We start from the raw sequence: 26986 nt of genomic DNA, 5'->3' as shown, positions 1-26986 counted from the left end.
GCTAAACTACTGACTGCATAAGCTGTAGCCATGTGTGCTCACCGTGGTTGTTTTTGATGAATATAAAAACGGAAAATAGACAGAGAGCCGGAAGAGGAAGAAAAAGAGGAAGAGCACAAGCACAGATCAGAAGAACTGTAATATCAAATGATCTTTGTTCTACTGTGATTGGCCATGTGCTTGCCCATGGGTTATCAATCAGAAATGAGTGTGTCCAAATCTTCATCACTACGCAGTTGCTTTAATAGTCCAACACTTCTGTACCTCCAGCTCCAGATACATCACATTACAATAAAATGTTCAGCTCACCAAGACTGGATAGATCCTACACAAAAATGACACTGTGCATCAATCTCACACTGTTTATTCTACACTGGACCAGTGTTGGAGTCGAGTCACTAAACCTCGAGTCCGAGTCCAGTCTCGAGTCCCCAGTGTTCAAGTCCAAGAGCGAGACTCCAACCGCAACATTTGACGTTGTCTGTTTCAGCCCATTAACATTAGTTTGTTCCTGAACATGATGTATGTAAAGGTGAATGTGCTTCTCTTTGTCAGGGAGTGTGAAGTATTCTGTCAGAGATGGTTGGGAGACGGATGTGAGTGCAGAAGGTGTGTTTATTAATACAAGTGAAGACGGTAAACAATCCAGAACGGCAGGCACAAACAGGCTATCGTAGACTCAGCAGAATCAAAGACGAGAAACAGGAAATCAGGGATCAGGAACCCAAACAAGGAAATAAGGCTTGGTAATGTATCAGCAATGCAATTCAATACTTTGCAAAGTAAGTGCAGTTTTTATATTGGCATGCTGATTGCACCTTAATCCTGTGCAGGCGCGAGTCGTTTACGGCGCACGTGTGTGAAAGTTCACTTGGCGCGCGTGCTGTCCGGAGTGCGCCTAGAGTCTATCTGATGCACGCACCAAGGTGCACAGGTGTGACACTCTTGCATGAAATTAGTACAAAAATTCTCATCTCATTATCTCTAGCCGCTTTATCCTGTTCTACAGAGTCGCAGGAGCCTATCCCAGCTGACTATGGGCGAAAGGCGGGGTTCACCCTGGACAAGTCGCCAGGTCATCACAGGGCTGACACATAGACACAGACAACCATTCACACTCACATTCACACCTACGCTCAATTTAGAGTCACCAGTTAACCTAACCTGCATGTCTTTGGACTGTGGGGGAAACCGGAGCACCCGGAGGAAACCCACGCGGACACGGGGAGAACATGCAAACTCCGCACAGAAAGGCCCTCGCCGGCCACGGGGCTCGAACCCGGACCTTCTTGCTGTGAGGCGACAGCGCTAACCACTACACCACCGTGCCGCCCACTGTGTGTTGTTTCTTTTGTAAAACTGACAGGAGGCTTTAGAGTGGAGCCAGATGACGCCTCCTGATAGATGAACAAGAAGACGCAATGGTGAATATATTCGTGGCTAATAGTGTAATTTGCTTGCATGAAATTCACAGCAGAGTCATAGAAGCTGACTCTGAAGGCCCTTACAGTTAGAGAAGCAGCCTTAGGCTCAAAGCGTTGCTGGTTCGATTCCTGGGATCGGTAGGAAAAATGTGAGGGGAGTTGAGTGAATGAGCAGCACTTTCCCATCCTTCTGTATCATGGCTGATGTGTCCTTGAGCAAGGCACACACTGCTCTGGGTGTGTGTGTGCTCATTACTCAAGTGTGTGTTCACTGCTTCAGATGGGTTAGAGGAAGAATTTTGCTCAGATTGAGTGTACACTCAAAAACATAACTTGCTCAGTGAACGTAATAAAATTATGGAAAGTATTTCCACCCAAGTAAAATGCGTTAACTTAGCCAGGAACAATTTTGTTGAGTGACCTAAATGTCAACCGTTACATGTTAGACTTAGGTTCATGTAACAGAAACCCATGTTGGTTTTTTTGAGTGTACATGTGACAAAAAAAAGATCAGCAGACAAATCAAATCAGCAGTTCTACGATTGGCTGCGTCCTACATCATAACAGACTGAACATGAATCAGGTTTATGAGGTCCCTTTTAAAAGCAATTCAGGCCGAATCGAGACCCAAAACCTTCAATATGTATAAGCAAAGGCAATGCAGCATCATACAGGATGCAGTACCAGAAATTTTGGATTTAACCTCACCTAAATAAGGAGAAGGGGGCGTAACGTTATTGGACAGCATGCTATTGTGGAAGTCCCTGTGCAGCAGGGAGGTAATGTGACGATTAATGAACGCGAGGTTCTCACCACCATGCCACTCGGGGCCCTTACAACAGCACATCTGTTGAATTTCCTCAATCACCATCATGAGTGTGTTGAGCAACGCGAACCAAATGAGGCTGGATGCTCAGAGTTGTTACAATACATTATAATTTGGGACAATGTCAGTTTTCATCAAGCTGCAGCCAAACATAACTGGTTCAGTCATCATGCCAGGTTTTCCGATTTGTTCTTGCCGACATGTCCCCCATTTCTCAACCCCATAAAATAAATCTTCTCGGCATGGTGGTAGGCTTATGGCAGGAATCCCTGTGATGGAGGGAATATTTTGAGAGCCATGGATAAAGCTTGTGGGATATTGTTTTTGAGTCTACCAAAGCCTGGTTGAGACACAGCTGGGTATATCGCCCTCTCTACCTTCAAAGAGCGAACATCTCGTGTGATGCGGATGAGGTTTTGTGGCCTGACCCCACCCAGAGACATGAAACTGAAGCAATACTGTAAAGGGACAGATTGCGCCTTTCCTTAGAATTGTTTTTGTCATTTATGATATTTTGTTTTATGATTTTGTAGTTTTATCGCATTACAGAACTGTTTTTATTTCTTTTTTGGCACATAAGTTTTGAGAAGAAGTGCACTGGGGGAAATAAAAATTTGAAACTTGCTCTTGCATATGGTGTACCTGGACACTTTCATTATTGTTGGTTGAGTGCCATCAATTGAAAGCTTGATAATTATGCAATATTTAACTCCTGGCAGTCTCAGGATTTTGTAGTCATGTCCTAAATTGATCTGGGTTGGGTCTTTTGGTCTGTGTGTGTGTGTGTGTGTGTGTGTGTGTGTGTGTGTGTGTGTGTGTGTGTGTGTGAGTGAGAGAGAGAATTTTTGCTTGCTTGTGTGTGTCTTCTGAGTGCAGTGCTTGCTTCAAGTCTCTGACTGAATGCCTTTGAGTTGGCTGTTTACTTTTGGACTGGAAGTCTGAGATTTCAACAGATGAATGAGATGTTCTGATATTGTGTTTACGTTTTTGAGAAAATGAAAGCATGTTTAGTTAAATGTTTTGAAGCACTTGAGAAAAACTGTAATCTAAGTCACTCGATGTGTTCAGATGGCTGCAACACTTCTATCTAAGTTCTCGATTTAAAGTCTGTCCTCAGTGCTGATTAGGATTGAGCGCCATGACAAAAAAATATAATTTGATTCCCCAAAGCATTTCTGTGATAAATGCATAAACTGCATCAAATGATATCCAGGTTTTTCTGAAGAACTGTCCAATAAAACAGTAGTCTGACAAAATATTGTCCTTGATGTCTTCTCTGCTGATGCTGTAGTTCTAAAAATGGCGCTGTCCTTGGCACTGAATTATTTCACTACTCCCTGTACTAAATGGTGGCACTGTCCTTGGTGTTGATGGTGGTGCTGTCCTTAGTGCTGAACGGTAGCACTGTCCTTGGCTCTGATGGTGCTGTCCTTAGTGCTGAACGGTGGCACTGTCCTTGGCTCTGATGGTGCTGTCCTTAGTGCTGAACGGTGGCACTGTCCTTGGCTCTGATGATGGTGCTGTCCGTAGTGCTGAATGGTGGCACTGTCCTTGGTTCTGATGATAGTGCTGATGGAGGCGCAGTTTTTGGTTCGGAAGGATGTGCCATGCTTGGAGCCTCTGGTGGCACTGTCTTTGGTTCTGATGATAGCACTTTCATTAGTGCTGATGGAGGTGCCTTCTCAGTGCTAAATGGTGGTGCTGTCCTTGGTTCTGATGGAGGTGCGGTCCTTGGTGTTGATAGAGGCAATGTCAATTTTGATGGCAGTGTTGTCCTTGGGCCTAATAGTGGTGCTGTCTTTGGTTCTTAATGATCCAGGTGTATATATAAATGTCAGGGACCTTCTTTTTTTTTTTCCAAAAGGAAGATTTCAATATGTGGACTCAAAGTCATGCTTTCTGTGGTGTATGAGAGGCTCATGGAGAGAAGAATCATTATTGGAAAATGGAACTGAGATGTGATTATAAAGTGTCTATTTGATTAATGGCTATTTTATTCCTGTGCAGGTGCGATCTTTGAGCAGGATGCTGCCCGGGACTCAGAGGTTTTCCAGCTGGCCATTTCTGATCTGAGTCTGAGTGATGACATCCTACAGAATGAACGCGTCACACACTCCATCAAACTCATTGAACCTGACAACCCGTTTCAGGCTGTGCAGGAAGGTGAGTGAGAAACGCTCTATCATCTGTTAAGCAGGTGTGTGTGTGTGTGTGTGTGTTTGTGTGTGCGTGTGCTGGATTTTATCTAGGTTTGTGAGGAATTTTTGTAAGATTAAGAGAGTTTCTTTTGTATTTTTCCTGATTGAATGGTGTGATGCAGAACCTGACAGATGATTGGGGTGAAATCTGTGTGAAAATCCCTCCACATTGTCAAACATTTTTTACAATATACATTTCCAAAAACTACAAACTTTCCAGAACTGAAATGTATTGTATATTCAAGCGTTGTTAGATTTATAACCTCATCTACTGATGGAAAAACACCATTACTGACATCATAAAGGATGGTAAGTTTTTCTGCCTTTAATTATCAGCATCATCCACATCAGTCTCTGTCTCATCACCTCATGGCGTTTAAACGCAAGTGTCCTCCTTGTCTGTTCACTCCGCTGATCTTCACGCTAACATCAGTGTGGAAATAATCGCTGATACTGATACAGATACCTTCATTACTTTTGTTCTGTTGGATGAGTTTCTGGTTGTTAGTTCATTTAAGACTAATTTGAAAACTGTGTGTGCTGTCGTTTGTACAGAGTGTGTTAGAGCTCTTCTTTATTTTGAAGATGAGCAGAATGGAACATGGCAGATATTTTCTGAGCGAATCCACATTTAGCTAGTGAGAGTTTAGATGCATTTAGACAGATGTCAAGATCTGGTTAGAAAGAAGCTATATAAAAAAATTCCATGCCATTTTAATAAATCCATATTTAAAGTAGAGATGGCAAAGGGCACAAATCACTGGCAGCAAAACTACATTTTCCACAGAAATCAGAGACATTGAACATTTTTAAGGCCACGACATCAATACAGAAAACAGTTGTGGAAAAGTTTACTCTCTTTATGAAAGAATAATAAAATTAATTAAAATGAAATACAGTTTGAATATGATATCTGATCTGTATCTGTGAGGTTGTGTTGAAGTTTCATGAGGATTTTTAAAATGTTAGTGTAGTGTTGGAATTGATACTTTATACTCATCTTTCGGTCTGTCTGTCTGTCTTTGTGTCTGTCTGTCTGTTTCTCTGTCTGTTTGTTTGTTTCTCTGTCTGTCTCTATCTATCTGTCTGTCTCTCGGTTTCTCTGTTTGTTTCTCTGTCTGTCTGTCTGTCTGTGTATCTGTCTGTTTCTCTGTCTCTCTGTCTGTTTGCTCTTCTTTGTTTTAATTTATTTCTAAATCTCTCCGGGCGGCACAGTGGTGTAGTGGTTAGCGCTGTCGCCTCACAGCAAGAAGGTCCGGGTTCGAGCCCCGTGGCCGGCGAGGGTCTTTCTGTGCGGAGTTTGCATGTTCTCCCCGTGTCCGCGTGGGTTTCCTCCGGGTGCTCCGGTTTCCCCCACAGTCCAAAGACATGCAGGTTAGGTTAACTGGTGACTCTAAATTGACCGTAGGTGTGAATGTGAGTGTGAATGGTTGTCTGTGTCTATGTGTCAGCCCTGTGATGACCTGGCGACTTGTCCAGGGTGTACCCCGCCTTTCGCCCGTAGTCAGCTGGGATAGGCTCCAGCTCGCCTGCGACCCTGTAGAACAGGATAAAGCGGCTACAGATAATGAGATGAGATGAGATAAATCTCTCCGCTCTTGAAAACAACACCATTCCTGTGAAAATTAATCTTATTTTCTGTGTTGAGTGCGTGTCCTTTTATTTGTCTTTCACCTACGCTACGATGAATCAGGGATGTTTTTAGAGTTTATTTTTTTTTAACACTCCCTCACTGTGTTAATGTGAAGTGGCACCGACACTCACACAGCTACACACTCGCAGCTGCTCTCACAACAGCCTGAGTCTTTCATTCTGCTGTTTAAAAAAAGAAAGAAAGAAAGAAAGAAAGAAAGAAAGAAAGAAAGAAAGAAAGAAAGGAACCTCCAGGTTTATTACTCCTACACCCCAGCAGATAAAGACTGAGGGAAAGTCCTTGAGGAGAAGTGTGTATAAACAGGATTAGGACACGGTCCACACCTCGAATTCCTCCCTCATAAAGATCACCTCGTAATTCGGGTGTGCGTTGTGTGTTTGGCTGCGTTACAGTCTTATAGTAGCGGATGCCAAGGATTTAAATGGGATTTGTGGAAGACATGATTGTTATTGACTTTCTCAGTCCCTGTGAACACACACACACACACACACACACACACAGTCTCTGTGCAGTGTGTGTGTGTGTGTGTTTGTGCAGATAAAGCTGAATTGAAGTATCCTCTCCTGCTGCTCCATAGGAAATGAGCTTCATTTGTTGTTAACCTTTGACCTTTGACTTCTACTGTGTTTATTTATTTAAACAAACAAACAGATACTGCATTCTGATTGGCTAGTTATAAGCACACCTCATATTCCTATGCTAATTATGTACATTTTGGAGCTGGGGAAGGGGGAAATGGACAGAAACCTGTCAAACAGACAGACAGACAGGATGGATAAAGACAGATGAAAGAGGGATTTGTGATGGAGGGATAATGTCAGAAAAGATGTCAGATCAGTGCATTAATGGAAATATACAAGTGCAGGCAGAGTGGTGAGTGTTGAAGCATTGATTGATGGACAGAGAAAGGTGGAGATGAACAGAGAGACAGATGGAAAAACACAGCACTTTGTACAACACACACACACACACACACACACACACACACACACACACACACACACACACTAATTCAACGTATTTGGATGAAATTTGGTGAACAGCTTTAATCCGATCCTTGGTTCAGGTGATTTGATTTTAATGATAATCCAGTCTGTGGATTGGTGGAGGTTTGATCTCTGTGGAGTGCAGTTTGAGTTAACCTGTGTGAAGCACTTTACCACTACTACTAATAATAATAATAATAATAGGGAAATGTAGTGATGGAGAGAAATCAAAAGAAAGAGAGAGAAAGGAAGAGATGGAATTGAATTGAATAGAGAGAGATCAAGAGTCTGAGACAGAGGGATAGACAGACAGCTGGAACTGAATTGAAAGAGAGAGAGACAGGGAGAGATGAAATCAGAGACAGAGGGAGATGGAGACAGAGATGAGACAGAAAGATGGAGGCAGAGACAGAGAAAGACAGAGAGAGATGGATACAGAGAGAGATGGAGACAGAGAGAGATGGAGAAAGATGGAGGCAGAGACAAAGATGGAGAGACATGGAGACAGAGAGAGCAAGGGAGAAAGAGATAGATGGAGACAGAGATAGAGACAGAGAGATGGAGAAAGATGGAGGCAGAGACAGAGAGAGATGGAGACAGAGAGAGAGAGATGGAGACAGAGAAAGAGAGAATACACCTGCAATCATGACTACATACATGTGCACACACACACACACACACACACACACACACAGACACACACACACACACACACACACACACACACACACAGTCTCTGTGGGAGTGAGGACTGATGGAGCATTTACTAGAAAAAAACACCTGCGCCTGTCATCTGTCAGAAGTGTGTGTGTGTGTGTGTGTGTGTGTGTGTGTGTGTGTGTGTGTAGAGAGATTTAAAGGTCACAGCAGATGTATGATGAGTCTGGGTCTCTGTGATTCTCCCCTTGTGTATTAAATGTCCATTTACTCGTCTTGCACCTGTTCTTTATTCCATTTCCATGGCGATCGGACACATCAGAGAGATATCAAGCGTTTGATGTCGGGGGTGGAGCTTCATTTTATTACAGCATAAAGCTCATGGTGTGTGTGTGTGTGTGTGTGTGTGTGTGTGTGTGTGTGTGAATTACAACTGAGTAGTAGACAGACACACTGATCTGAAAAGGCCCCGCCCACCTATCAATCATCCTCTCTCTCTCTCTCTCTCTCTCTCTCTCCTCTTTAATCAGTTCGTTAAATGTTGTATAAAATGAGTGATATTTTATACAGCGACAGGAAATTAATCAACAACAGTGTGGATTGGTGAAGCAGAGTTACTGTTTCCCCCACGGTGTTGATTATTTCCCTGTAACAGCACATCCCTCAGTGTTTCATTTGATATTAACTAGAGATCAGACTTTTTATCCATTTATAGTTACATTTAATGTTGTGGAACATCCCTAAAACAGGTTGTCACTTATGTTATAGCAGCGTTAAACAGTCGTTCCGTCACCAGTCTCTCTTTTCTCTCTCTCGAAGTTAATAAGACTAAAAAAAAAACGCAGCTTGTCATGTGACCAAGAAAACACGAGGAAGTGTAAACTCGTCTGTCCTGAAGATGTCAGAAACCCATTTCTCCCGACACATCAAAGATTTTTAAAATCTGTTTATGCAGCGTGTGTACTGTACAAGTACCTGTAAATGAACTGTTACTATAGAAACAGTAATGTATAAGAACGAGTGCATTAATAGGAAATGAATCAACATTTGAACCAACGAACCAATCAGAATGCAGAATTCTGGTATCAGTAGCATGAATCGGTTCGTCTTTTGGTTTTGACAGACTGAGAGGGATTTTCGCCAGGTTTAAGATCTGGTGATTAAACTTATTTTGTAGTTCTGGACTTTTCATCCTTTATCTATCAGGGTCGCAGGGGAAACTGGAGCCAATCCCAGCTGACTTCAGGGAAGAGGCGGGGTTCACCCTGCACTGTCAGAAAGAAAAAAACAATACATTATTTGCACCATTTGATTTACACAACATGCCGACCACTTTAAAGATAGAAATTGTTTTATTGTGACACAAACAATAATTAAGATGAAAAAACAGAAATCTGGAGTGTGCATAACTATTCACACCCTTTCAAATGAAACCACTAAATAAGAGCTGGTCCAAACAATTCACTTCGTAAGTCACATAATTAGTTGATTAAGATCCACCTGTGTGCAATCAAAGTGTCACATGATCTGTCACATGATGTCTGTATAAATCAGCCTGTTCTGGAAGGACCCTGACTCTGCAACATGACTAAGCAACATGAAAACCAAGGAGCCTCCAAACAGGTCAGAGACAAAGTTGTGGAGAAGTATAGATCAGGGTCGGGTTATAAAAAATATCCCAAACTTTGAATATCCCACGGAGCTCCATTAAATCCATTATAGCAAAATGGAAAGAATATGGCACCACTACAAACCTGACAAGAGAAGACCCCGCCTACCAAAACTCACAGACTGGGCAAGGAGGGCATTAATCAGAGATGCAACAAAAACACCAAAGAGAACACTGAAGGAGCTGCAAAGATCCACAGCGGAGATGGGAGTATCTGTCCATAGGACCACTTTAAGCCGTACACTCTACAGAGTGGGCGGGGCTTTATGGAAGAGCGGCCAGAAAAGTCATTGCTTCAGGAAAACACGTTTGGAGTTTGTCCAACAGCATATGGCAGACTCCGCAAATACATGGAAGAAGATTCTCTGGTCAAATGAGACTAAAATTGAACTTTTTGGCCATCATGGGAAATGATGAACCATGAACACCATTCCTACAGTGAAGCATGGTGGTGGCAGCATCATGCTGTGGGGATGTTTTTCATCTGCAGTGACAGGAAAGTTGGTCAGGACTGAAGGAAAGATGGATGGCACTAAATACAGGACAATTCTGGAGGAAAACCTGTTTGAGTCAGCCAGAGGTTTGAGACTGGGATGAAGGTTCACGTTCCAGCAGGACAATGACCCTAAACATACTGCTAAAGCTACACTGGAGTGGTTTAAAGGGAAACATTTAAATGTCTTGGAATGGCCTAATCAAAGCCCAGACCTCAATCCAATTGAGAATCTATGGCATAACTTGAAGATTGCTGCACACCAACGCAACCCATTTAACTTGAAGGAGTGGGAGCAGTTTTGCCCTGAGGAATGGGCAAAAATCCCAGTGGCTAGATGTGCTAAGCTAATAGAGACACACCCCAAGAGACTTGCAGCTGTAATTGTTTGTGAACCGGAGTTTCTTTATTTTATTTTATTTCTTTTTTTATTTTATTTCTTTTTCTATTTTTTTTTCTGTGTTTGTGTAGTTTGATGTTTGTTTGAGTGTTTTGTCCGCCGGTTGTGGTGTAGCTCTGGACCTAGTTTGGGGCGTCGGTTCCCTCCAGGCCTTGGTTCGCTGTGGGTGATGCCTGTGCTCCCAGCTGTGGACTGCAGTGAGCCTGTTGCTCATTTTACATCGTGGTTGTCCAGTGCTCTGCGCTTTAACGCTCGGCGTGATGTTCCGAGCGATGTTGCTCGGTGGTGTCGCGGCGGCTGTGCAGGCGGTTTGGGACACACCAGCGCTCTGCGTGACGGAGCTTCTCTGCTCGCTTTGTGGCTCCACGGCGTGGTGTTGAGCGATGTTGCTGGCGGCGTCACGGTGGCGGTGCTGGAGATGTGGGACTCGTTTTCGTGCGCCTTTTGGTGGGACTGTGGCTGCTACACCACGGGAATTACATCCTGACCCCTACTCGGTGGACTTTTTACTTTTTATTTATTTATTGATTTATTATCTTTTTTCTTTTGTTTATAATTGTAAAGCATACTTGGGTTTTTTGAAAGGCGCTATATAAATTTATCTTATTATTATTATTATTATTATTATTATTATTAATTGCAGCAAAAGATGGTTCTACAAAGTATTGACTTTGGGGTGGGGTGGGGGGGGGGTGAATACTTATGCACACTCCAGATTTCTGTTTTTTTTATTTTAATTATTGTTTGTGTCACAATAAAAAAAATGTTCACCTTTAAAGAGGGCATTTTAGTGCTAACCCTCCAAAAATCCCTTTTAATTCCAGGTTTTAATGTGACAAAACAGGACAAACACCAAGGGGGATGAATACTTTTGCAAGACACTATCTATCTATCTATCTATCTATCTATCTATCTATCTATCTATCTATCTATCTATCTATCTATCTATCTATCTATCTACACTTGGTGTTTCTGACAGAATCACTTCTGGAGTTTATTTCTATCTCTGTCCTCTTTCACTTCATCCTCAGTTCAGTGTTTTCCTCCTGTCTTGCAAATTCCTGAAGTTTTATTAATATTTTAGCTCGTATTTGTTTATTTGCCATATGTAACAGTATGTTGTTTAACCTTCTCTGTAAATATATCATCTAAAAAAAAAAGTGTCACCAGTAAACTTCCAATTATCTTGGACGTTTTTATCATTGCTTGTGTCGCCTTTGAAGCAAACTGTGATGAGCTCGGAGTGAATAAACAAACCGAGATCAATCTGAAGTACACTGAAAAAGTTTTCTCACATAAATAAATAAATGTAAATGAGGTCGAGGAGAAATGAGGAGAGAAGCTGATGGAAGCACAGCTGAGGTCTGAACGTACAAATTATTTGCCGTGTTTCAGGGAGAAAGACTCAGAAATGGCAGAAGACGAGGAAAGAGAAAAGCAGATATAAATACAGAGTTTGGCCCGAGTCTGTATCGGGACGGAATGTGAGAAATAAAACATTTTGTCTCGACTTGCGGTAGAAAATTCTCAAATGTGAAATACTTATATATTTTTATACAAAATCAAGGATGATTATTAGAAAGTATTCTTATAAAGTATTCACGTTTAAAAAACATATGATTAATCTTGAATATGAAATGGATTTCTTATCCAGGATTGAAAAAATACAAATGAAGTAAACGCTCGGTAATTGGTTTCAGAGAGACCTGACGAACAGAACAGGAGGATTAAAGTGTTTTATTTATTCAGCTCACTCATTATTTTTTCACGATGTGACCTGCAAACAAAATAATTATTAAAGCAGTGTTTAATCCTTCAAAAAAAAAAACCAGAGCACCTAAAATTGTTTGATATCATAAAAAATGAAATGAAAAGAGGGTTTGACTTTATAATTCTTATATTAAGAACAATTTCAGCTGGATTAAATGATTAAACTGTTTGCTGTTCAGAAGATATTAAAGTGGGTGGAATAAAAAATACGGAAAAATGGATCAGTGGTGTTTTAAAAAAAAGTGAAAAAGAAAATCTCCTTGAGAAGCAGCCAGATAATGAAATAAATAAATCTCTCTCTCTAACAAAATCTAAATCATCAATGTTAAAAGCGCGATACAAATAAACTTGACTTGACATGACATTAGGAATAATTTTTTACAAACAGTAATTAAAAGAACAAGAATCAGGTGATTTGTAGAAAAAATGGAGAAAAAATGGAAAGAGTGATGAGATGGAGGGATGGAGAGAAAAAAGGGGGAGAGAGATGGGGAGGGGAGAGAGAGAAACGGAAATGTAAAGAGAGTGAGGATAGGAACAGATCGAGAGAGAGATGGGGAGAGAGAGAGCTGGAGAGAGAGAGATGGGGAGAGAGATGTGGAGAGACAGATGGGGAGAGAGAGAAACAGAAATGTAAAGAGAGTGATGAGCAGGAGGGATGGAGAGAAAAAAGGTGAGAGAGAGATGGGGAGAAAGAGATGGAGAGAGAGAAACAGAAATGTAAAGAGAGTGATGAGCGGAAGGGATGGAGAGAAAAAAGAAGAGAGAGAAACAGAAATGTAAAGAGAGTGATGAGCAGGAGGGATGGAGAGAAAAAAGGAGAGAGATGGGGAGAAAGATGGGGGGAGAGAGAGAGAAACAGAAATGTAAAGAGAGTGATGAGCAGGAGGGATGGAGAGAAAAAAGAAGAGAGAGAGAGGAACAAAGAGAGAAGAATATAGAGAATGATGTGAGGGACGGATGGAGAGAAAAAAGGGGAGAGAGAGCTAGATGGAGAAAAGAGAGAGAGAGTAAGACAGTGAGAGACAGACAAAGAAAGAGAAAGGTAAATGTAAAGAGAATGATGAGAAGGAGGGATGAGAGAGAAGGAGAGATGGACACAGAGAAGGACTTGGAGAGCGAGACACAAGACACAAACACAATGAGACAGTGCGAGAGCCCTTTAGACAGAAACAGACAGGGTGTGTGTGTGAGAGAGAGAGAGAGAGAGAGAGAGAGAGAGAGAGCGCTTTACATATTTTAAAGGTGCAATATGTCAGAATTTTAGTTAAAAAAAATTCACTAAAATTCATAACAGAACGGAGAAAGAACAGTTTTGACGTGATGTCAAAGACGGCTGTCCCGTCTTGTAATACCACTTTGTACCTTAAGAGGCGATAGTGAGTCAGTGTCGCGTCCAGTCTGCTCTCAGTCCAACATGAGGGCGTGGAGTTGTCAGTAAGTGTCGCACACTGATGGTGAGTTGAGCGAACCTGCTTTCCAAATGTCAGTAACAGCGTCTGTGCTGTGAGCTGGAGAGCCATGTCGAGTCCAGGACGGTCACTACCACGTGCTGGAAAAGATGTTTGATTTGCAACTCAACTCTTTTTGAATTAAAGTCACTAAAGGGGTCTAAACCGCTGCCAAAACTCGCGAAAAACAAAGTCTCTAAGTTGGTGCCACTGAAGGAGCGTTTGGACCTGGAAATGGCTGCTGGCTTCAGATTTAACAAACAGATCGAAGCAAAAGAAGACTTCACACTGGCGTCGATTTCCACCGCTGGAGACCGGAGACGCTCCCGGCGAGTGACGGGAAAAAGGTTGATGCTGAACATGCAATGTTTCTTCTGGACTGGGAAGTAAACAGCTGATTCTCATAACAGAAGGAAAGCTAATCTCTCAGCATACACCAGAGAGAGAGAGAGAATTAAAGAGTGAGAGAGGAAGAAAAAGAGACAGGCAGACAGAGAGACAGACAGGGTGAGCGAGAGACAGAAACAAGGGGAGAGATGGCAAGAGAATTAAAGAGTGAGAGAGGAAGAAAAAGAGACAGACAGACAGATGGACAGACGGTGAGTGAGAGACAGAAACAGGGAGAGAGGGGTGGCGAGAGGATGAAAAGAGGCAGACAGACAGACAAGATGAGAGACAGAAACAGGGAGAAAGATGGCGAATTAAAGAGTGAGAGAGGAAGGAAAGAGACAGGCAGACAGACAGAGAGACGGGATGAATAAGAGACAGAAACAGGGATTGAGAGAGATGGAGAGAGAATTAAAGAGTGAGAGAGGAAGAAAAGAGACAAGCAGACAGACAGGATGAGTGAGAGACAGAAATAGGGAGCGAGAGAGATGGAGAGAGAATTAAAGAGTGAGAAAGGAAGAAAAAGAGACAGACAGACAGGGTGAGCAAGAGACAGAAACAGAGAGAGGGATAAAGAGAGGATGAAAAGAGACAGATGGACAGACGGACAGACAGGATGAATGAGAGACAGGAACAAGGAGGGAGATGGCAAGAGAATTAAAGAGTGAGAGAGGAAGAAAACAGACAAGCAGACAGTCAGAATGAGCAAGAGACAGAAACAGGGCGCGAGAGAGATGGAGAGAGAATTAAAGCGTGAGAAAGGAAGAAAAAGAGACAGACAGACAGACAGACAGGGTGAGCAAGAGACAGAAACAGGGAGAGAGGGATAAAGAGAGGATGAAAAGAGACAGACAGACAGACAGACAGACAGACAGAATGAACGAGAGACAGGAACAGGGAGAGAGATGGCGAGAGAATTTAAGAGTGAGAGAGGAAGAAAAGAGACAGACAGACAGACAGGATGAAAGACAGGAACAGAGTGAGAGAGATGAAGAGAGAATTAAAGAGTGATAAAGGAAGAAAAAGAGATGGACAGGCAGACAGACAGACAGAGGTTGAGTGAGAGACAGAAACAGGGTGCGAGAGAGATAGAGAGAGAATTAAAGAGTGAAAAAGGAAGAAAAAGAGACAGACAGATGGACAGGGTGAGCAAGAGACAAACAGGGAGAGAGGGATAGAGAGAGGATGAAAACAGACAGACAGGATGAGTGAGAGACAGAAACAGGGAGCAAGGGAGATGAAGAGAGAATTAAAGAGTGAGAGAGGAAGAAAAAGAGACGGACATACAGACAGACGGTCTGACAGACAGACAGACAGAGAGTAATTGAGGAGTTTGGAGCTATTTTCTGGCAGCGCTTGAACTCTCCACAGTAAATAAATCTAAATCAGAACTGGCACAGCACAATACTGACATACGGATAAAACATTTTAATCACTTCACACAGAAGAACGACACCGAAGCTGAACTTCATAATCGAACGAAAAAAACTGAACCAAGCTGTCGGAATACGCAGGAAACCAGTTACACCACACACTCAAATCCCACACACCAGCACGGCCGACTCGGTTTTAAATCAAATGTTTGAATAAAAATCCACTTTACTGCTCTTAATTTATTCAACATGATTCTGACTGTTAGCCTGGCAAGCCAGACTAAATGTGAATATTTAGTCTGGCCTCGATCCATAGACATTTCCGAAGCGGGTGGGAGGAACAAACCGCTGTCTTTCAAACTGTCTCTGTGCGTATAGGCCAACGCTCTGACCAATCAGCGCAACAGTGACTGTGACGTAGTCAGAGCGACAGAAAGCAGTGGGGGAGACCTTGAAATAAATAATTTTTCAAAATGCGTATTAATTAATAAACAGGTTCTAGATATTAAGAAGTTTGGAGATAATGACCACAAGTTTGGAGTCTGTACCACATACACTCATTTTTTTTCCCAAGTGTTTTTCAAGGGTTTGCTTAAACTGTTTTTGAGAGTTTTTATTTAGTGGTGTTTGGTGAAATAATTTCCCTTAAATTTAAAATAACGGGAAAATAAGAAACAATCAAAAAGTAATGTTTCAAAGCTGTTTATTAATTCTTCGTCCTGCACAAACTAGCCCCATCCTTTTGGCTACGAGCGGAGCCAGCTGGTAGATCAGACTTTTGCCATAGCCGGTCGGCAAAACAGCGAAAACATCCTTCTTGAAAAGGAATGAGCGGAGAGCCTCTTCCTGCTCATGTTTCAACAAAAACTCCAAGTCTAATTCTTCTAAAACTGATTCCAAAGCGGAGTCAAACGCGCGCTGTTCACTAGCCGTAGCCATCTTTCCTGTTGTGCTTTCTCCAGCGTCGCGCAGCTTTGTCGTCACTCCTGCAAAAGCCCGCCCAAAGAATCCAAACAAAAACCTTGCGTTGTGATTGGCGGGCATGATTTGATGCCCAGGGTGTGTTGTTGATATGGTGCGAGGCTAGACCCACTCGTAGGCAAAAATATTTTTGGCCGCTAGGCGGGTGGGTCTAGTTTACTAGGCTATCTGACTGTCAGTCATTTCCCTGAAGTCGGGGCCTGTGGGTTGTGTTCAGAGTGAGTTAATCTAAATTATCATAAATTACCGTGTATTCAGACGTCAGACCTAACTACAGACTTCAGCGCCATTAACTTGGGCAACATTACACGCCCCTGAAACCGAAATCAGTGTTTCAGGGTTTTGTACCTTTGCGTAATGGACACCAGTATGACCCGTTTTGGAGATATTATTATAATTTTACGATTGATCACTTCCAGGAAAGCGATCAAAACATTTTTAGGATTCATAACTAGTCACACTGCTCTCTGGAATGGTGCATGTCTTTCTTTACAGTTGTAGCTTGTTTACTTATTATCAGCAAACATGTTTTTGTCTGTACATCATTCTGCACTCTCGACACGTTTCTTGCCATCGATTGGTGGAGGGAAAACATGGTTGGAGTTTGTTTATTTTCAAGACTGAGGAATTTGTACAAGGTCATGGTTCTTGGATGAGTGTTGCACCAACTTGGGGCTGTTCAATGCCAGGAGTTCCTCAGACAATTCTGTTTTTATACATCGCCAAGGCTTCTCAAAAGAAGTAAAAAGGTTAAACTGGTCCATCTCGTCACTGTTCCACATGCCTGTATTTAGATTGCTTGTTAAGTTCTTGTCAAGTTTGTTTAGATTTCGCAGCGGTGTGGTATGGCGTATCTCAAACACTATTTCCTGTTCTCTGTGTAATTCAGACAAATTCCTATTTCAGAACAAAACACTTCATCAAACAGAGTCAAATCACGGCTAGGAAGCTGTGGGAACTGAAGTGGATTTTCTTGATATGGTGATATCGGCTCGAGTGAGGAGCAGTGTTAAGTCCAGCGCTGCTGTCTGGCAGTTTTATGTAACCACAATATGTCATGTTTGGGCTGTGAATTCACTCAGAAACCCAATGGAATGCAATTTGAGGCCAGTATTAAATAAATAAATAAATAAATAAATGACAATATCAATCAATTAATTGTATCAAGTTGTACCCTGGGGCGGCACGGTGGTGTAGTGGTTAGCGCTGTCGCCTCACAGCAAGAAGGTCCGGGTTCGATCCCCGTGGCCGGCGAGGGCCTTTCTGTGTGGAGTTTGCATGTTCTCCCCGTGTCCGCGTGGGTTTCCTCCGGGTGCTCCGGTTTCCCCCACAGTCCAAAGACATGCAGGTTAGGTTAACTGGTGACTCTAAATTGAGCGTAGGTGTGAATGTGAGTGTGAATGGTTGTCTGTGTCTATGTGTCGGCCCTGTGATGACCTGGCGACTTGTCCAGGGTGTACCCCGCCTTTCGCCCGTAGTCAGCTGGGATAGGCTCCAGCTTGCCTGCGACCCTGTAGAACAGGATAAAGCGGCTAGAGATAATGAGATGAGAGATGAAGTTGTACCCTATAAAGTCCATAGTCAAAGTCAAAGTCCCTCTCACACCAGAATCAGGGGCCTCATTTATAAAACTTTGCGCAGGATTTACGCCAGAAGATGGCGTGTGCACGAAACTCAGAATGTGCGTGCGCACAGAAATATTCTGATTTATAAAACCGTGCGCACGCACGTTCCACGCCCTTTATAAATCACAATCCACTCTAAGTTTGCGGCACCTGTGCATACCTCAAGACACACCCACAATTGCCTATAAATATTCAGCGAAACGCCCTTAATGAATATTGATATCTGTGGACAACATGCCCAAAACAGAAGGAAAGACAAAGAAGCGCAACTTCACCGACTGTGAAGTTGAAGTGCTAGTAGATGAAGTGGAGCAGCGTCGAGCTGTTTTGTTTGGAGGCCATAGTACGGGAGTTACAAACAGGGCTTTGAACCGGTTCAAGGAACGAAAACGAAAACCGGGAACTTTTTCTATTTCACATGGAACAGAAACGAAACCAGAAACTTTATTATTTTTTATGTTCCGGAACAGAAACGCTTATTAAAAATAATGGTAACCGGTTAATACCGGTTTTTATTTCGTTCCTCAAAGTTTCTGTAGCCTACAAATAGTCATTCTTCTCCTGCGCAAGTTTCTATGACCCGCTGGGGTTCACTTCCTGTGTGACGTTCGCTGACTGAATGGAGAGAGCGGGAAGGTGGACTGCCATCACGTCTCCATTACTGAGTGTCTGAGCAAAGAAGAGCCTGAACGTTGCAACCTCCCTATTGGCTGTTTGTAAAAATGTATCAATTGTTGCCCTTCCCACGGGAATCATCGCGGGCTCGAGAGACGAGACCTGACGAGTTAGTTTGTTGGTAGCAGAACAAAATGTCTGGACACAAATCGGGTTTTCAGAAAAGGAAAGAAAATAAACGGAGGGTCGAAAATACAAAAAAGGAGGCAGAAAATGCAAAACGAGTTTTAAGGTAGGACAAATGGTTACTTTTCTGAGGCAGCCCGCCGTGGCTGCAGGCTTTCAGTTGCGTCATTGAATGGTTACTTTTCTGAGGCAGCCCAATTTATTATAGCCCATTTAGTTAAAATAGTTGATATAAAATGTTTATAGTTATAGTTATGTGATGGTTGTCCTGATTTAGACTCTTTTTTTTGGGGGGGGGGTTGCGCGATGTTGCACCCGGGTCCAGATTAGGGCAGAACCGGCCCTGGCTACATTTCAGCTGTAGTTTATGTATGCATGTACTTGCATAGATGTGTACTTCCAATATGGCGCCTAACAAAATCTCGCGGCGCGGTGACGTCATGCGGTAGCCCTCTATAGGGCCTGACTAGCCTTTGGTAACACACTAAACGAATTCTCTTTCATTTTTGGCACTTTTTCTGTTTGTGTAGATGGGAAGACATACTGAGAATCCAAATCGCCAACATTTGAAATAATAATTGTTTTGAATTATTTCTTGTCTTATTTAATGAAGGTTGTAATAGAATTAGCCTACATTTGGCTTAAGCTGGATGAGACAGAGACATAATTTTATACCCATTTGTTAAACAGCTGACAGGGAACGTAATCAACCGTTCCGGGAACGAAATTTTTTTGTTCTAACCGGTTCGGGAACGTCTATTTAATGGTGGAACCCAAAACCGGAAACGTTAAAATTCCGTTTCTGTTCGGAACGAACCAATAGGAAAAAAATTCCGGTTCAAAGCCCTGGTTACAAATGTGAAAAAAATGTGTGAATGGCAGCATGTGGCCGATGCGGTCAATTCTGTAGCTTCACAAGGCCGTACTATGGCAGAGGTAAAAAAAAAAAAGGTCCGACATAAAGGTGGACGCCAAGAAGAGGATCGCGGCACACCTCCAAAGCGTCCGTGCAACGGGCGGGGGGAAGGGGGAGCCGGAGCTCACCCCACTGGATCAAAAACTGGCTGGCATTATAGGGGAAACCCTCCTGAGTGGAGTTGTGCGTGAGGAGGAGGGTGACACCGATGCTGGGCCACATGAACCAGCCGAGGACTCGGGTATGTAATTTTTTTTTGGTTGTGTATCAAGGAACCACCTCACATTGCACGTGTGCCCCCTTGTTTGAAATGGGTGTGAAATTAATTGAAATGAGTCTTCATCCAGAAAAAGTATTTTATTAACAAAAAAATTCCCTCGCAGTTGCTGGGTGTGCCAGTGAGGCCAGCAGTGTGTCGGCTGCGGCAGCGGAGGTCCCAAGGACGTCCACGGCCTCCGATGCATGTGCATCCATGCCGAAACCAGCCACCAGCTCCCGTGTCCTAACAGATGCAGTGCTGCAGGTGCAGCGGGAACATGTGGATGCCGTCCGCGAGGTCGCCCGGGAGTTAAAAGAAATAAAAAATGAGTTGTCTGCATTAAATGCCAGCATTAAAGAATTTCTTAAAAAGTAATAATTTGTTTCCATACCTAATTATTTACAAGCGGCGCATCACCTCCTCGTGCTGGCGCACGGTTCCTGCGTTTGGGTGAAATGCCTGGGGATAGGGATCGGGGTTGAGATCAAGGTTGACCTCTTCAGCTTGCAAAGGCACGTTTTGTAGCTGTGCCACATTGTGCAGCACAGCACAGGCCCTAACAATCCTACAGACCTTTTCGGGTCTGTAACATAGCGCTCCTCCCGTGGCATCCAGACAACGCCATCTGCCCTTCAGGAGCCCGATGGTGCGCTCCACAACAGCGCACGCCTGGCCGTGGCGCAGGTTGTAAGTGGTCTCCTCAGGCGTTTGGGGGTTCATAAATGGCGTGAGCAGCCACCGTTTCAGCGGATACCCACTGTCACCTACAACATAACTGAATGAGTAAAGGGTTGAATATTTAGAAATGGTCTAAGAATGGTTACAAATACTTTCAGGATTTACGCATTAATCACCCGCACCCAGACAAGTGCACAAAATTAAGGATTATAAATGTTAAGTCAGTCACGTCTTTGATGCGCGATGTTATGTTTGTGTTAAACTTCGATTATTGAACCTATTTCGGGTCGTTCTCCCCGTTTCCTCCTGAGGTCGCATTTTCCGCGTTTCCCTTTTTTTGTGTGCGTACGCATGGTTCAGCGCTTGCGTGGAGGTGCGCACATTTTACCGTCAAGTTCACTTTTTATAAATACCGAAGCTTGCGTAGAAAGTGGCGTACGCATTCTTTTGTGCGTACGCATCGTTTATAAATGAGGCCCCTGGTCTTCCCAGGCAGTCTTCTGCCCTAGTACGAGCCAACTCTTTAAGGTGTATGGGTGCCGATCTCCGTTTTGATAGCCCTTGGCCTCTTGCCTATACAACTAGTGTTACAGTAGGGGGCGGGCCCTCTGGTAACCGTGAGAGTTTGACTTCCCTACTGACATCTGTATTGCATCATGTCTTGCCAGACAGCAGTAGGTACCATTTTTATGATGGTCTTTGTTATGACCTGACCGCGAGTAGAACTCACGATCTCCTGATCGAGAGGTGGACATGCTAACCACTAGGCCAACTCGCGGTCATAAAGTCCAGAGGAAGCATTTTATTCAAAACAGAAGATGTCACTTCTTAATCAGAACCATGGCTTATTTTGAGAAATTAAAAGCTTTATTGATAAAATTATGAATGACCTTCAAGAGAGCTGTCAGCTTATCGTTCAGACCCAGAGACTGTTTTCTTTGTCAGTGACTGCGCAAGTTCGTGGCAGGCAGCCTTCAAGCATGGCCGCCATGGACTACAACTCCCAGGCACCACAGCGCTAGCCTGGCTAACGCGACTTCAAAGCTCTCCGAGCTATTGGTCTGGCCAAGCTATTCAGCCCAACCGTTTCCCAAAGCGTGTGGTTGACCCGCCTCCCCGAAATGCCTCAGTTTGCTACTGGTCGAAGCCAGAAAAGGCTGTGATGAAGCTTAAACCAATCACATCACTCTTTCCTCTGACGTATGTGATGCGACGATAGGATTCTCGCTGAGCCCCATTGATTTGGCTACCAGCGGGGCTAACTGGTAGATTAAACTCTTACCGAAGCCGGTCGGGAGCAAGGCGAAAACGTCCTTCCTTTCAATAAATACCTCCAGGGCTGCTCTTTGCTCCGTTTTCAATGAGAACTTCCTGTTGAATGCTTTCAATACAGCATCTACCGCTGTGTTAAAGGCTTGCCGCTGCTCCATGTTCGTGATGTGAATGAAGCCCTTCCGGCATAGATTATGTAAACAATCTATGGCTTCCGGTCGCAGTTCTACTACGTCACTGCCTTGAACACGCCTCTACCCAGGGCCGTTGGAGATGCTCAAAGTTGATTGGTTCCCGATTTTTCGGGAGCTTGGAAGAGCTGTAGATAGCTTGCCTGGCCAGACTAAGCTCGGAACAGGCCCTCGTGTTGTGTCACGCTTAGGATGGGCGGGCCCAGGCTACCACAGCGCCCTCCCTGTCCCAAGTATTGATTGAGCGCACACCTGTTCCTCATCAGCTCTCCCTATATAAAGACTGCTAACACTTGTGAAGTATTGTTCTGTGTCCCCGTACCTGACTATACCAAGCCGTTTGTTGTTTTGCCTGACTCTAGTTATATTGACCCTCGCTACGCTACTTATTGGACTCTGAGACTGTGGTTTTCCTCTGATATCCTGTTCGCACATCAACCAACCTTTGGCTTGTTCCTGACTCTGATTCTCGCTTCATGATTTTGGATTAGCTCGCCAGTTTGCGATACAGTACACCCGCTCTCCCCTGCAATTGCATCTGTAAGTGCCTGCACACTCTGACACTTTACATAAGAGTCCATCTACTTTAGCAAAACAGTCTTATAGACCACATGCTATTGAAAACCCCATCTCACACACCATTACTGAAGAATAACGTGGCAAACTTTGTGGATGTGCACTGCATGCAGGTGATTTTAATAATCTGAATGGGCAGCTGTGTAGTGTTGTAGTCAAGACCACCGAAACCGAGATCAAGTCATGACCAAGACTTTGAAGGGTTGAGATCAAGTCAAGACCAAAACCAAGGCAGGGCAAGACCGAGTCAAGACCAGAACCAGACCAGTGGGGGAGTGGTGACAGCCATTAACAGAGACAAGATTTTTGAATATGCAATGAGTCCCATTATTGGTCGCATTTCAAGCAGGAAGTTTTACATCCAATCACAGTAACGATGTTAACAAATAAATCAGACAATGCACAGACAATTTAGTGAAATCCCCACAGCTGTGGTCTTGACTGATCTTGAAATAAAATCCCGAGTCCTCTACATCTGAGACCGAGACAAGACCGAGACCTTCAAAAAGTGGCCATGAGTCCTACAACACTCAAGCTGCGTAACCCGACTCTGAATATGTGTAACTTTCCCTGTGTGAATGTTGCTGTTATGTTTGAGCTTCAGTTGTGTGTGGTTTTGTAGCACCTGGTTTCATAAGTAGAGTCCAGAAATTACAGAGGCATCTGTGTGAGCAGGATTTGTAGCATTATTAATCTGAGGCTTTGTGAACAAACACAATGTTTTGAGTCAAAAGTCAGAGAACTACATATTTGCATATTGTATAAAAAAACGTCCTAATCACGTCCCTGTGCACTGATAAGTGCAATATAAAAATTGTTAAAAGAATACATTTCTTTGCTCAGGTGTGCAGAGTGAGTAGCTTAAGGGTGACACTGTTTAATATCCTGATGATGAATTCTTGAGCAATGTGCGGCACCTCGGTTCACTGTCCGCCCCTCAGAGGTCAGATTCCTGCTGTAATGTAGATGACCTGGCCTTGCTGACCCCCAACAGATGTCCTGCAAAGCCAAGAGATGGAAACTACCTCAGAACAGCAACGCACCAAAAAGCACTGAATCTTGCAGGAACTAGCAAGAATACTAAAGCTAGTTTACGGACTTCATAGAAAGCTAGTTTTTATGCAAATGCTACGAAGTCAAAGTTCCTCCCATACCAGGACTTGGTTTTCCCAGGCAGTCTCCTGTCCCAGTCCTAACCAGGCCCTTAAGTTCCTGCTTACACTTCAGCTCGCGATGGGTTTGTGAATACTTGGCAATGAAAAATTGTTAGCATCACCATCGATCGTGTGATGCGTGGCAAACGTTCTCCAAGCTTCGCAAGTTGTTTTTTGGTGTATCTCTGCCTCATGAGTGGCCAAAAAACATCGCAAAGAATTTCAATGCGTGTATTAAAATTTGCTGACGATGTTTTCATCGGGGTGGCATGGTGGTGTAGTGGTTAGCACTGTCGCCTCACAGCAAGAAGGTCCTGGGTTCGAGCTCAGTGACTGATGAGGGCCTTTCTGTGTGGAGTTTGCATGTTCTCCCCGTGTCTGCGTGGGTTTCCTCCAGGTGCTCCAGTTTCCCCCACAGTCCAAAGACATGCAGATTAGGCTAATTAATAGCTATAAATTGACTGTGAGTGTGAATGGTTGTTTGTGTCTATGTATCAGCCCTGTGATGACCTGGCGACTTGTCCAGGGTGTATCCCGCCTCTCACCCGTAGTCAGCTGAGAGAGGCTCCAGCTTGCCTGCAACCCTGTATAGGATAAGCGGCTAGAGATAATGGATGGATGTTTTCATTGGCAAACTAGTGGCAAATACACACAGAGGGGTTTGGGAATACCTCCCGAAGCTCGGAAGCATCGCCACCAAATGCCTCATTTTCATTGATAACCCTTTGCAAGCTGTAGTGTGACCATAGCATAAGGTGCACTGGGCGGTGCCAATCTCTGTTTCTACAGCCCTTGGCCTCTTGCCTATTATGTAGATCTGGTTACAGTGGGGCGGGGCTGGTCCTCTGGTACCCGCAAGAGTTTGACTCACTACTCACACCTCTATGGCGGCGCCTTGCCAGATGGCAGTAGGTACCATTTTTATGATGGTCTTTGGTATAACCTGGTGGCACAGTGGTGTAGTGGTTAGCACTGTTGCCTCACAACAAGAAGGTTCTGGGTTTGAGCCCAGTGACCAACGGGGGCCTTTCTGTGTGGAGTTTGCACGTTCTCCCCGTGTCTGTGTGGGTTTCCTATGGGTGCTCCAGTTTCCCCCACAGTCCAAAGACATGCAGGTTAGGATACCTGGTGGCTCTAAATTGACCGTAAGTGTGAATGTGAGCGTGAATGGTTATTTGTCTCTGTGTGTCAGCCCTGTGATGATCTGGCGACTTGTCCAGGGTGAACCCCGCCTCTTGCCCATAGTCAGCTACGATAGGCTCCAGCTTGCCTGTGACCCTGTACAGGGTAAGCAGTTACGGATAATGGATGGTATGATCTGACCCTGAGTAGAACTCGCGATCTCCTGAGCTAATGCTATAAGTGCTCATTAAATGGTTCAGACAGTGAAAAATAAATTGGCCAACATTAGATTGTGAACATTTAATCATATCAGTACCTATTATTATTATTATTATTATTATTATTATTATTGGCGGCATGGTGGTGTAGTGGTTAGCGCTGTCGCCTCACAGCAAGAAGGTCCGGGTTCGAGCCCCGTGGCCGGCGAGGGCCTTTCTGTGTGGAGTTTGCATGTTCTCCCCGTGTCCGCGTGGGTTTCCTCCGGGTGCTCCGGTTTCCCCCACAGTCCAAAGACATGCAGGTTAGGTTAACTGGTGACTCTAAATTGAGCGTAGGTGTGAATGTGAGTGTGAATGGTTGTCTGTGTCTATGTGTCAGCCCTGTGATGACCTGGCGACTTGTCCAGGGTGTACCCCGCCTTTCGCCCGTAGTCAGCTGGGATAGGATCCAGCTCGCCTGCGACCCTGTAGAACAGGATAAAGCGGCTACAGATAATGAGATGAGATTATTATTATTAATGTTCTTAGCATAATAACAGAAGTGCTTGTTTCTATTATGCTAGCTAACATCTTAGCCTGTTTACTGTAACACGAGAGGGCCATAAGACCCCTCTCTCTCTCTCTCTCTCTCTCTCTCTCTATCCCCCCCAAACACACACCATCCCTTGAGTTCTTCATCATTCATCTCCTTGTTCTCCACTGCTCAAGCATAAGTGTGTGTGTGTAATCACGCTTTTATTAAATGATCAATTTACGTCCATGTTGTTAAATGTCACGCTGCACCTCAGGAGGACAATCTATCTTTCTTGCGAGACACACACTGTAAAAAACACCAATAAAACCATTGTTTGTTTATTTTACGGGGACAAGCGAGACTCCAGCCCTGCCTCAAATCTCAAATTACACATTACATTCTAACATTGTACACTTTGTAGTAGACTGTATAACAGCTGGACGGGTTTAGTGCGGCCACGTCTCAAATCAGACAAAGTTTTACACTGAGTGTAAAAAAATGGAGCAGGGCAAGAACCTGACACCATGGACAGGACCGCGAGAGGACTGTAGATTCAGAGAACAGGGATATAAGAGGACCTAACAGGAGAGGGATAATACAGGACAGTGGGGGACAGGAGAGAACACTACAGGACAGCAGAGGACAAAATTGAGTGAAGACAGAGACAGGAGACATTAGCAAAGGACAGGGACCAGAGAAAAGGCAACAGTAGCAGATGGGTGGAGAATAAGACAGTACAGGACACTAGAGGACAGAATGGATCAGGAAAGGGACAGGAGAAAATAAGACAGTGAGGTCTGAGGTAGAGAGACTGAAAGGAGAACAGGGATAGGGACAGCAAAGAATAAAGCAGGGGCAAGACAACTGAGGATGGGACAGGAAAAAATAGGACAGTACAGTTCACTAGAGCAGAGGACAGTAAGGGAGGTGTTTGAGAAGAGAACAGGAATGAGTGAGGAGAAGGACATGGGAGAGCAGATGACAGGGCAGGAGAGAACAGGATGGATGTGGAGAAAGGCAAAGGAGGACAGTAGTGGACCGGGAAAGGACAGATGATGGCAGGGAAAGGAGAGGACAAAGATGATGGTGGGGGACAGTAGAGGACAGGAACAGATGAGAAGAGAATAAGTGTGTGAGGAGAGAGAAAGGAGACAAAAGGGACAGAAGATGAGAGAAGAGGACATGGACAGGAGATGACAGAAAAAGGACAGGGGAGGAGATGGCAGGAGAGGACAAGAGAGGATAGGGAAAACTAGAGGACATCACAGGAGAGGAGAGAATAAGGCAGTGCAGGACAGGATGATGATAGGAGAACGGGACACTGGGGTAAAGGAGTACAGGACAGGACAATTTCTGTATTTGCCTCTTTACTGTAATGCTAGTTCCTGTAT

General features: G+C 43.9%; 1 protein-coding gene across 1 annotated transcript in view; it reads left to right on the top strand.

The window, feature by feature from the left end:
- Positions 1-3764: 3764 nt before the first annotated feature.
- The window catches only part of grid1a (glutamate receptor, ionotropic, delta 1a), a 473301-nt gene continuing 450079 nt past the window's right edge, over positions 3765-26986 (top strand). The window contains exons 1-2 of the mRNA XM_060934832.1: positions 3765-3972; positions 4258-4413. Of these exons, the coding sequence (XP_060790815.1) occupies positions 3765-3972; positions 4258-4413 (364 nt within the window). The remainder of the gene's footprint in view (positions 3973-4257; positions 4414-26986) is intronic.

Source organism: Neoarius graeffei, chromosome 11 (assembly GCF_027579695.1).
Source record: "Neoarius graeffei isolate fNeoGra1 chromosome 11, fNeoGra1.pri, whole genome shotgun sequence".
Taxonomy (NCBI): Eukaryota; Metazoa; Chordata; class Actinopteri; order Siluriformes; family Ariidae; genus Neoarius; species Neoarius graeffei.
Note: the sequence above shows the minus strand (reverse complement) of the source record. Positions and strands in the feature narration are given on the sequence as shown.